The sequence below is a fragment of the Hemiscyllium ocellatum genome, chromosome 20 (assembly GCF_020745735.1).
Source record: "Hemiscyllium ocellatum isolate sHemOce1 chromosome 20, sHemOce1.pat.X.cur, whole genome shotgun sequence".
Taxonomy (NCBI): Eukaryota; Metazoa; Chordata; class Chondrichthyes; order Orectolobiformes; family Hemiscylliidae; genus Hemiscyllium; species Hemiscyllium ocellatum.
This window is the reverse complement of record NC_083420.1, coordinates 9,350,013-9,362,110: the sequence shown is the minus strand read 5'-3', so window position 1 is coordinate 9,362,110 and position 12,098 is coordinate 9,350,013. Positions and strand designations below refer to the sequence as shown.

Sequence of the window (12,098 nt, the reverse complement as noted above, 5' to 3'; positions counted from 1 at the left end):
GGGAGATCCAGTAAATGTAGTGTACCTGGACTTTCAGAAAGCTTTTGATTAAGTCCCAAATAGGAGGTTAGTGAGTAAAATTAGGGCGCATGGTATTGGGGGCAAAGTACTAACTTGGATTGAAAGTTGGTTGGTTCAGTGGTAGTGTCGCTAACTCTGTGCCAAGAGGTTCAGGTTCAAGTCCCACCTGTTCCAGAGGTTTGACACAGGTCGATTAAAAGAAAATCCGTCACTGACTCAAATCTTACAGTTTAGAGAAGGAATTTGGTTATATAACCTGCTTTTTCTCACAGTGCCCTCTGAATAATACCCTTACAGAAATGTCGACTGTGAATCTGTGACCTGTGTAGCTGTTGTTCACCTTCAGGATATGCTGGGTGGGCTTACTCAGAGAGATTGCAGTAGCCTGGCCACCTTGCTGTTTTAGTTGACAGCTCACCCATCACCAACCACATGTTTCAGATCCTTGAGAGCTCTCACAAAGTTTCATGGCATTGTCTGCTGCTGCAGTGCTGAGTCAGTGTAGTCTGGAACCATTCTTTCTCCATATGCTCCTGCCTTGATCTGAAGTGAGCGCTAGGGTCTGGGGGGGGGAGGCAAGGATTCAAATCCCACTCCTACAGCCAGTGGGAGGGTTTCAAATTTAATTAACAAAACCTGGAACTGAACCTCAGTCGTAGCAATGGTAGCCATGAACTGACCGTCCAACTAGTTCACCAATACCCTCGGGGAAAGAAACCTGTCACCTTTTGACCTACGGGAGAAAGGGAGGACTGCAGATGCTGGAGATCAGTGTCAAGAGTGTGGTGCTGGAAAAGCACAGCAGGTCAGGCAGCATCCGAGGAGCAGGAGAATCGACGTTTCGGACATAAGCCTTTTATCAGGAATGAGATGCAGAGAGTGTAGGTGGCGGCGCATGGCTGCGAGCGTGGAGCGGAGGATCCGGAAGGAGAACCATTTCTGGGGGTTTTTGGATTTGTAGTAGGTTCAGTTCTGAATGTGGTCTGGAGTCGATGCAGGATCAGTTTTGTAGGCAGGAACTGAGGAAGGAGTTGGGGCAGTGGGCGAGTCTGCTTCAGGACATGGTTGAAGAGCTTCAGGGTAGAGGAGATGACCTGGGGGGGGTGCAGTGAGAGAGGGACTCACTGAGATCCTTGTAGAGGGAGAAGGTGAACTTCTTCACAATGGGCCTCCTTGGAAGAGGCTTCTCAGTAGGTTAAAACCAACTAGGAAAAAGTGAGGACTGCAGATGCTGGAGGTCAGAGTCAAGAGTGTGGTGCTGGAAAAGCACAGCAGGTCAGGCAGCATCCAAGGAACAGGAGAATCGATGTTTCGGGCATAAGCCCTTCATCAGGAATGATGCTCAATAGTGACTCCAGAACCATAGCAGTGCAGTTGACTCTTAACTGTCCTTTGAAATGGCCCAGCGAACCACCCTGCCCTTCATCCGCAACTTCCAAACAACTCAGTCAAGTTTGTGAGGCACGATTTCCCGGGCACAACACCACGCTAAGCAGTCCTTGCCTTTCCCAATGCCTGTAAACTCTGTCTCCCCATTAAAAGAGCAGGAAACAGTTACATAGAATTGGATGCATAATGATTTCATAATGTTTTGGAGAAGCTTATGTTTGCATACACCCTATCAAGTCTCAGTACTTTCAAAGCCAATCCATAAAGCTAATGTCGAATTGCATTACTGTGGTGTGAGTCGCATTCATTTTAGTTCTAACCTTCCTTTCATTCTCCGTTTTGAAACAGCGTATTTTAACAGATATTACTAACAAGGAGCCGGAACTAGTGAAAGTAACTAGTAATGCTCAGCAATATCAACAAGCAGCTAAGGTAAGGAGACAAAGTGAGAAAGTGGGGTTTATGTTGGAATGGTAGTTGCTTTTTCTATTCAGTAGATTAGGCATAACAAGTATTATCTTTCTCCCCATTCCCCCACCAAGTTTAAAACTAGACAAGTGTTAGGACAGGGATACAATGACCTAGTGGTATTGCTAGGCTATTAATCCAGAGACCCAGCTAATGGTCTGGGTTCAAATCCTACCAGGCAGATGGCAGACTGAATTCAGTATTCAAATCTAATGATGACAAACCCATCTGGGTCACTAATAGCATTTAGGGAAGGAAATCTGCCATCCTTACCAGGTCTGGCCTATATGTGACTCCAGACCCACAGCAACACGGTTGATTCTTAACTGCTCTCTGGGCCGTAAATGCTGCCTGGCCAGTGATGCTCACATCCTGTGAGCGAATAAAAGAGAAACACAGTTGTGCTGGGTGGGATTGAGAGTTAAATCCAGATTTGTTTGTTGCTGCCAGAATAAAGTTGGGGGGGAGGTGGTGAAAGGGAGGTACATGAGTTGAACAGTCAAGAAATGTCCCCATTTCCCCATTTGTTACTGGACATTAAATAACTTCAAGGTACTGGAGCAGGAATGAAAAACACAAGTATGATGTTATCTCACTCCTGTGAATGGCGTGCTCAAATAACGGGCACTTCCAAATTTCTGGCCAGTGAGATTTTTCAACTCTTCGTAATGAACAAACACAAGAAAGAGGATCATTCACACGATTTCTTTTCCTCTTTCTGTAAGTCTTTGTCGCCAACTCTGTGTCTTTGATCACAGGATTATGAACTTGAGGCTGAGATGTTCAAATCACTGATCAACCCTGATAATGCGCAAACATCTTCCAAAAAGCCAAAATTCACATCGCCAGCTGACAAGATTAAAGAGGAGGTAATTACCTGACAAAAGCGCACCTTATGTTGAAACTCTTCATTGAATCATTTAATGTTATGTTCTCAAACACGGCTCTTGAAATTATTTGTAAAATGCTAATGTCTACTGAACTTTAATTATTAAAATGAAAAGCATCAATAGAAAAAATAGGGCTGTGTATGAATAGAAGACCATGCAACATTAAGGGGAAAACAGTAACAGGTCCATTTGGCATAGTTTGAGTTAATTGGGAAGGGCCAACACAGATTTGTAAAAGATGGATTGTCGTTTTCTAATATAATTGAACATTTCGACAAAGTTCCGGAGAAGGTTGATGAAGGGATCCGTTGTGGATGTGGTCAATGTGGATTTTAAGGAAGTGTTCACCAGTTACCACATAAAAGGCTGATATAGGAAACAGAGGGCTCAGGGAATACGAGAGTCCATGTCTAATTGGATTTTTAAAAAGTCTTAAATTCAAAAAAACAGTGAATCGTGGTGAATAACCATCCTCCAGTCTGAAAAATAACTAATGAATTTTCTTAAAATAAACAGGCAGTTGCTCCTTTCTGTTGTAATAAGCTAATTGTTTTTAAATATACGTTATAAGTATGTATGACTGTAATCTAAAACATGGGGGCAGTCTCAGGATAAGGAACAACCCTTTAGGACTGAGATGAGGAAACACTTCTTCACTCAGAGGATTGTGGGTTCTTTCAAGATCGATAGAAGTTTGGAAACCAAGGAGATTGAGAGATCTGGGGAATGTGTGGGAAGGTGGAATGGATGGAGAGGATCAGTTATGATCTTATTGGATGGTGGGGCAGGCTTGAGGAGCTGAGTGGACCAATCATGCTCCAATGCCTTATCAGACATGTTGCCACTTAACCATTTAGCCAGTTTTATTTTCGAGAAGGCAGCCATTACTGAGCATACTTATGACATCTCACTAAGCGAGGACCTGAAACCTTTTGTGTACCTGACCACTCAGACCATGTTGTGTCATTAATCACGCAGGAAACCGCCTTGGCCACCAAGTTTACAGCAGCAAAAGCCGAGAACAATCAGCGAATGCGGAACCTGGAGTTTGCTCAGGGCTTGTTGAAACAGGTAACTGCTCTCGTAATACGTGGCAAAGATTGCTGGTGCCAATACCGTGTCGCATGAGGCTGAAGCTGAGCTAAGGATTTGCCAAAAATGTCCCCCTGACCGCCCCACGCCCCTCCCCACCCAGGTCAGCATCTACGGCACCAGTCCCTCCTGTTCAACAAACTGAGGTCTTTATAAAGCAGGCATCGGGTGTAATTTAATGTAAACATCTGTGCAGTATAAACCAGTGTTGACCTTTTTTATTGCATATCATATCCCTACAGCGTGGGAGCAGGCCGCTTGTCCCATCGGGTCCACACCTACCCGCTGAAGAGCATCCCATCCTATCCCCTAAACCCCACATTTCCCACAGGTAACCCACCTAGCCTGCACGTCCCTGGACTCAATGGATAATTTAGCACGGCCAGTCTGCCCTAACCTACAGTGTCTCATCTTGTTTTACTTACAGCAACCGGAAGTAGAACAGGTCCAGCAACAGGTTCAGTCGAGAAGCTACGCCGCGGCTCCTAAATATTCCACTGGGCAGGACAAACAACTGAATGACGAGATGCAACGCCGGTTGGAAATGGAGAACCAGATCAGGAAAGTGCAGCAGGAGATTTCGGCTTTGGAGGGTCAGAAGCTGCAGGGGTCGCTGGTCAAGAAAGAGTTTGTGAAGAAGATCGCCGACCCGCAGCTCGACGAGGAGATGAACAGGGTTCAGGAAGCTTTGGCCGACGAACAGTTGCAGAGCAAATCCTTGGAGAATGAGCTGGACATCTTGCGTCGCAAGCTGCGTACGCTGGAGCAAGCAAAGAAAGATCCCGCCAAGCAGTACGTGGTCAAGGAGGTGTTGCGAATCGAGCAGGACAAGGATCAGGAGAACGAGATCCTGAGGCTCAGGGAGGAGCTGGAAGAAATCAAAAGGCAGAAGGCGGCAAAGGAAAACGACATTGTGCTGCTGCAGAAACGTCTCCGGGTCTTGACCGAAGAGAAGAGCAAGGAGCACGAGAAAATTACAGAGAAGGAGGTCTTCAAGGTGAAGAACGACCCGGAGTTGGAGGTGGAGTACAAGCGGCTCCAGGACAATAAGCAGCACGAAAGTCTCTTGCGGCAGCAGAAAGAGGAGGAACTGAGGCTGCTCCAAGAAAAGCTGAGGCGACTGGAGCAGGAAAAGGCCAAGGAGGAGGAGAAAGTGACCGTGAAAGAGGTGCTGAAGATGGAGAAAGACCTGAACTTGGAGAACGAGGTGAACAACCTGCGGCGCCAACACGAGGATGAGATGGCCAAGAAACGAGCCCACGATCGGGAGATCACCGAGCTTGCGAAAAGGATCAAGACGCTTGAGGAGGAAAAGGCAAAGCCGGTGGTTCAGGAGAAGGTGCGCGAGATTGTGCGGCCTGATCCGAACGCGGAAACCCAGGTCACCAACCTGAGGAATGACCTGATCGAGCAGCAGAGGCGCTACAAAGACGCCGAGCAGCAGCTGAAGAGCATCCACGATGAAATCACACACTTAAAAGATAAAGGCCCAAAAGTCGAGATAAAGGACAACATTAAAGAAGTCATAAAGTACAAACCCGATCCCGAAACGGAGCAGGAATTGGAGAGGCTACGGGACGAGGTTGTGGACAAAACACGCCAAGTGGAAAGAGCAGAGGTGGAAATCAGTCAGTTGGAGAAGGAGATCGAGATGTTGAAGAACAGCAAAGCTCCAGTTCAGATGAAAGAAGTCATCAACGAGGTTCTCCAGTACCGCGAGAACCCGCAGACCAGACAGGAAGTGGAGTTCCTTAAAACCAAACTTGCAGAAGAGCAGAAAAAACAGCTGGAGCTGGAGGGGGAGAGGGCCCTCAACGAAGATAACATCCAACAGAAGAAGAGGGATCTGGCGCAAGTGCGAGAGAAGGTGGTGCACCAGGAGGTGGTGAAGCTCGAGCAAGATCCCACCTTAAAGGCGGAATGTGGGAACCTGGCGAGTGAAATCGAGCAGGAGCGAAGGCAGAAGGAAAATCTGAAAGCCCAAATCCAGACACTGCAACTCCGCAAAGCCGACTTGGAAGAGCAGCTGCAGGAGCTCGAAGCAGAGAGGCAAGCTCGACGCAACGCCGAGCTGGAGGTCACGAGGCTGAGAAGGAAGCTCGATGACCTCGAGGAGAAAGAGAAGGAGATCAGAGACAAAGTGACTGTACAGCAGAAGGTCGTCTTGGAGAAGGATCCTATGCAAGAAAAGGAGGTGTCACTGCTGAAGTTGCATGTGGAGGACGAGAAAGAGAATCGCAATAACCTTGAGAACGATCTCCAGGCTCTAAAACTCAAACAGATAGAACTTGAAACAACAAAAGTCAAGGAGAAGAATGTTGTCACAGAGAAAGTTCAAGTCGAGAGAGATCCTGAGACGGAATTGGAAATTGAGCGTCTTCGGACGAGCTTGGAGGACGAGGGGAGACTGAAGCGGGACCTGCAGAATGAGCTGAACCACCTGCAGGCGAAACTGTCCGACTTGGAGTTCAAAGACACCAAGGGACTGAAGGACATGGAGCATTTGAGAGAGGAGAACGCCAAACTGCAGAGGGAAAACCAGAACTTGGTCAGCGAGTGCAGGAGGCTGCAGTCGGACATACAGGTGACCGTTCAACAAACCCAAGATGTGAAGTCCGAGAAGTCGGCCTCAGAGGTTGGGAACACCGATCTTATGGAGACCCGGTTTGAATCCCTCCAGAGGGAACTCGATGATCTTAGGCAGACAACGACATCCAAGAATACTGAAATTGCAAATTTGGAGAAGCAATTAAACACCATGAAAGTGAAGACAGAACAGCGGGAAAACAGCTTAAAACGTCACATTGTAGTTATCGACCCAGATACTGGCAAAGAAATGACACCAAAGGAAGCCTATAACCTTGGCCTCATTAACTGGGACATGTTTATCAATCTGGAAAGTCAGGAGTGCGACTGGGAGGAGATAACATTAAAAGGTCCTTCAGGCACTTCCTCAGTTCTCCATGATCGAAAATCCGGCAAGAAGTTTTCCATTGACGAAGCTTTGCAGCAGGGAAAGATTACTGAGAAGCAGTTTAAGCAGTACGTGAATAAGGAGATCCCCATCCAAGAATTTGCAGTCCTGGTGTCGGGAAAATCCGATGATACACATTCATCATCTCCAGCCAATCATCAGCCAAATTCCTCCACCAGTTCTGGCCAACTCCTGAACTTCTCCCCGACTAACGAGAAGCAACAGCCAATCGGAGGCATCTTTGACGTTGACGACGATCGGAAAATGTCAATCACCAACGCAGCTAACCGAAATCTGATTGACACCAACACGGCCCTGAGGCTTCTGGAAGCTCAGGCTGCCACCGGTGGAATTGTCCACGTGAATGACGGCAGTAAATTTGAGATCAAGAAGGCTGCGGAACTTGGCCTCATTGATAGTGCGCTCGAACAGAGGCTGTTCGATGCCGAAAGCGCCTACAAAGGCATTGAAGACCCAAAGACCAAGACATTGCTTCCAGCTGCTCAGGCTGCAGAGCATGGCTGGCTTTACCGTGAGGCTGCCGAACGGTATTTGGAAGCACAGTACCTAACTGGAGGTCTGATCGACCCAGTCACCTCTGAAAGAAAATCATTAGCACGAGCGAAATCATCTGGTCTGATAGATGATGACGGGGCCAGAAAACTCAAAGATGAGACCCTTTATCCAAAAGATCTGGTGGACCCAATTAGCAAACACCGCATCAGCTACAAAGAAGCCTTGGATATATCCATTGTTGACCAGGCCACTGGACTTCTGCTGCTACCTGTCTCCTCCAAGTCTCCCTAGTGCCTTTCCTTTGATACAGTCATCAAAGCACAATCATCTACAGCTAATAGCATACAGACCAACTCAAAAGCAGAAGAATTACAACTATTGGATGACTCCAGCTGAATTTATATGGGATGTTGGGGGGAAGCTACCTGAATTAATGCCAATATTAATATTAGCACCTATTGCGACCATTTCAGGATTCTGTCTTGTTTTCTAGAAGCTTTTGTATTTTAAAGAACATTTCCTTCTTACTTTCTATACAAATGTATTAACTGCAATAAAACATGTAAAGGGAGGCAACACTTATTCGAATCTTGTGTGTTACAGCTGCTAATAAGTTAGACCCCAAGTTATTAGTGGGGCAACTTGATAGTATAATATACTCCCTTATAGTTAGAAGGGAGAACTTCCCAAGAAAACACTTAGATGAAGATTCAGTTGCTGTCTTCCCTAGCTTAGAAGACCAGGATGGAATCTTATCCAAGGCCATTTCCAACTCAAGTCTTGAGTTTCCCACTTGGTTGACATCAAGTATTCGAATCATTTTTGCCTGAAGAATTTTAAAGCCTCTCAGGTTTTGCAAAACACAAATTAAGAAAGTTAAAGTAAATCAATAAAGAGAGACTGAACACATGATACTTGACACCAGAAAACCTTTTTCACCAATTGAGTGTCTTTTTATATTGGATATCTAAAATGGGGTGAAAAAAAACCCTTTGATTTCCAAAATGACTTATAGTTGCCCACAATGAATTCAATCAGAACAATGGACTGAGCCTACAGGGTTCAAAGACCAAACAAAGAAGGTGGGGGGAGGGGAGAGAAAAAAAACTTGAGCAAATTTATTCATTCTGTTTTAGGAATCAAAGATGCTTTCAATACTTTGGTACGGGGGAAAAAGGCAGAACAATAAAAAAGCTTATAACGATGAGTTGGACCTGAATGTCCTAAACCTGAATTTTATATTCCAAGGCGATGAAATATTCACATCTAACTCTGCATTGAAAAAAAAACAGATGCTTTCACAGTGAATGCAACTTTTGTAATTCTTTTTATAAGATCAGGTTTCAGTGGTGATCTTTTAGAAAAGGAATGAATGTTCAAGAAAATAATATATTGCATGAATTTGTGACTGTATTACACACATCTCCATTTTTTGACTTTAGGTTGCATCTATGGTATCTTTCAGGGAATAGAATGATTAAAAGGGATCTATTTATAATATAAAAATTTAAAAATGAACTGTTCTAGTGTCTCTGCTGTTTATGGAGTATTTGCAATTTAACCCACTAGAGGTGGTGGTAATGTTACAGAAGTAACAATAATCCAGGCCAATGCTCTGATATAGTTCCAAGTCAGAATGATATGTGGCTTGGATAGGGCATTGAAGATGGAAGAGTTACAATGCATTTGCTGCCCTTTCCCTGTTATTTTTTAATAAAGAAACTTGTTCTGAAAGCAAAAGTCTTGTTGGACTTGAAACATTAACTCTGTCTGTGTGTATGTGTCTCTCTCTCTCTCCTCTCTCCTCCCCCCCACGGATGCTGCCAGATCGACTGAGGAACTTTGTTTTTATTTCGGATTTCCAGCATCTGCAGTGTTTTCCTTGTATTTAATTTTAGCTGAAGCCCAACTTCTAGGATTTAGAAGAGGGACTTAGAAAAAGAGTCTGTGGAAATAATGGATAAGTTGGTTTTGATCTCCATTAATGTCTTAAATTCTAGAACTGTCCTCATGGATTGGAATGAGGCAAATTTAACCCCCACCCCACTATTTAATAAAGAAAGGAATGAGAACATAGAGCAAAGCCATGAGCCTGACATCATTTGGAAGGAAAACACGAGAATCTAAGATTAACAGAAAGGTAAAAGACATTTTGACTACCACATTATGATTCAGCAGAGTCAGGACAACTTAGAAAAGGAAAATGTGTGTTTTAGCAAATATATTAAGAATTTTCTGATTGTGTGACTGGCAAACTAGATGGGAAAACTGTAGGGTGTAATTGACTTGGATTTTCAGCAGGCCTTTAATAAACACCTCTCAAGAATTAGTAGCACCAATGAGAACTTGTGGATTTGAGGCTTGTTGGAATGACTGAAAGGAGAGAGCAGGGTTGAACAGACTGTTCTTGTGATTTTGCAAGAAAACATTTTTCAAACAGTCAAATGGGGCAGCAATTGTCCATTAGTAATGACTGATAGAGCAGGCTGTGACAGGACAATCTGCAAACATAGACTGATATTGTATTTATGTATTATGTAATATTCATAAATGATCTGGAAGAGAGCATTGGTGGTTTGAGCAGTAAGTTTGCAGATGAGATGAAGATTGGTGGAGTAGCAGAAAGCATAGGGGACTGTCAAAGAATACAGGAGAATCCAGATAGACTAGAGAGTTGGGTGGAGAAGTGGCAGATGGAGTTCAATCTTGGCAAATGTGAGGTGATGCATTTTGGGAAGTCTAATTCTAGAGCGGACTATACTGTAAAAGGATGAGCCTTGGGAAAAGTTGATGAGCAGAGAGATCTGGGAGTTCAGGTCCATTGTATCCTGCAGGTTGCTGCACAGGTGGATAGAGTGGTCAAGAAGGCATGTAGTATACTAGCCTTCATTGGACAGGGCATTGAGTATAAGAGCTGGCATGTCATGTTAAAATTGTACAAGACATTGGTTTAGTTGCATTTAGATTACTGCGTACAGTTCTGGTCGCCACATTACCAAAAGGATTGGACGCTTTGGAGAGGATGCAGAGAAGGTTTACGAGGAGGTTGCCTGGTATGGAAGGTGCTAGCTATGAAGAGAGGGTGAGTAGGTTAGAATTGTTTTCATTAGAAAAAGAGATTGAGGGGGGAACCTGATTGAGGTCTACAAAATCATAAAGGGTGTGGATATGGTGGATAGAGATAAACGTTTTTCCCCAGAGTGAGGGATTCAATAATGAGAGGTCATGCGTTCGAGGTGAGAGGTGAAAGGTTTAAGGGGGCTACATGCGGAAAGTACTTTACACGGTGGGTGCTGGAATGCGTTGCCAGCAAAGGTAGTAGAGGCAGGCACGGTAGATTCATTTAAGGTGTGTCTGGACAGATGCATGAGTAGGTAGGGAGCAGAGGGATACAGATGCTTAGAAATTGGGCGATAGGTTTAGACATTGGATTTGGATCGGCTCAGGCTTGCAGGGCTGAAGGGCTGGTTTCTGGGCTGTAAATCTTCTTTGTTCTAATTAAACCTCACCAAATCTTCTCAAAACTCGCCACTAGACTAATTAAGAAATCAATGATCGTGGAGAAAAACAATACGGGTGAGTTATACAAGGGCTTCATCTTCTCACCATCAAACAAAATGCATCACTGAGGCAGCAAAAGTGTGAATAGAAATTAAGAAAATGAAGATTAAACTGAAAAAAAATCAAACTTTGATCATGGAGTTAGGACCATGGATAAATTAAGGACTAAGAATAACCAAACTGTAAACTCAGTGCAACTAGAAGCTGATTTTGCATGAACCATAACAATATATTTTTGAGCTGCTTATTGTGGCTGTATTGAGCTGTATTTAGCTATTCAGCCTGTCTTTCTCATTGGTGGTCATTTTTCCACCATCATTTAGCAGCACAGTGGCTAGCACTGCTGCCTCACAGCACCAGGGTCCCAGGTTCGATTCCAGCCTTGGGTGACTGTGTGGAGTTTGCACATTCTCCCCGTGTCTGTGTGGGTTTCCTTCGGGTGCTCCAGTTCCCTCCCACAGTCCAAAGCTGTGCAGGCCAGGTGAATTGGTCGTGCTATATTGCCCATTGTGTTAGGGGCATTAGTCAGAAGGAAATGGTTCTGGGTGGATTACTCTTCGGAGGGTCGGTGTGGACTGGTTGGGCCTTAGGGCCTGTTCCACACTGTAGGGAATCTCTAATCAAAACAAAAAGCACAATTTTATTCTTAATATCTCAAGACTCCTTGGGGGAGCTTGCATTACGAAACAAAGTGTGACACTAAGCCAAACAGGGAGATGTTAGGTTGGATGAACATACAGTTGTTCAGCGGTAGGTTTTGAGGTTAGCCCTAGAGGAGAAGACAGGCAGAGAGGTGGAGGAAGATCATGGAGCCAAACTGAACCAGAGGATGTAAAAGAAACCAGATTTGAAGAGCAAGTTATCTCGAGGGTTGTGCAGCTGATGGGAAGGACCATGGATGGATTTTATAGCAAAGATGAGAATGTTGAAATCAGGACTACTTGATCAAATGAACCTGCAGATTGAAAAAAACAAGAACGCAACAACTGCTTCAAGCTGACAAAATAAGTGTCAGGCGTTTACTGGTCCATTTCTCAGGACACTGTCTTTACCAGAGTCACACTGCTTGGAATAAATTTAAAATGAAGAACAGCAGTGAACTGTCAACAATCATTAACTAGTGTGTTCTCTGTGGCACCACTTCTACCAATCAAGAGTTTGCTCGCCAAACAATCAGATCTATGACA

General features: G+C 44.6%; 1 protein-coding gene across 1 annotated transcript in view; it reads left to right on the top strand.

The window, feature by feature from the left end:
• The window catches only part of ppl (periplakin), an 81,509-nt gene extending 72,395 nt beyond the window's left edge, over positions 1–9,114 (top strand). The window contains exons 20-23 of the mRNA XM_060840489.1: positions 1,759–1,842; positions 2,637–2,747; positions 3,747–3,839; positions 4,288–9,114. Coding sequence (XP_060696472.1) covers positions 1,759–1,842; positions 2,637–2,747; positions 3,747–3,839; positions 4,288–7,641 — 3,642 coding nt within the window. The 3' untranslated portion in view covers positions 7,642–9,114. The remainder of the gene's footprint in view (positions 1–1,758; positions 1,843–2,636; positions 2,748–3,746; positions 3,840–4,287) is intronic.
• The last annotated feature ends 2,984 nt before the right edge of the window (positions 9,115–12,098 follow it).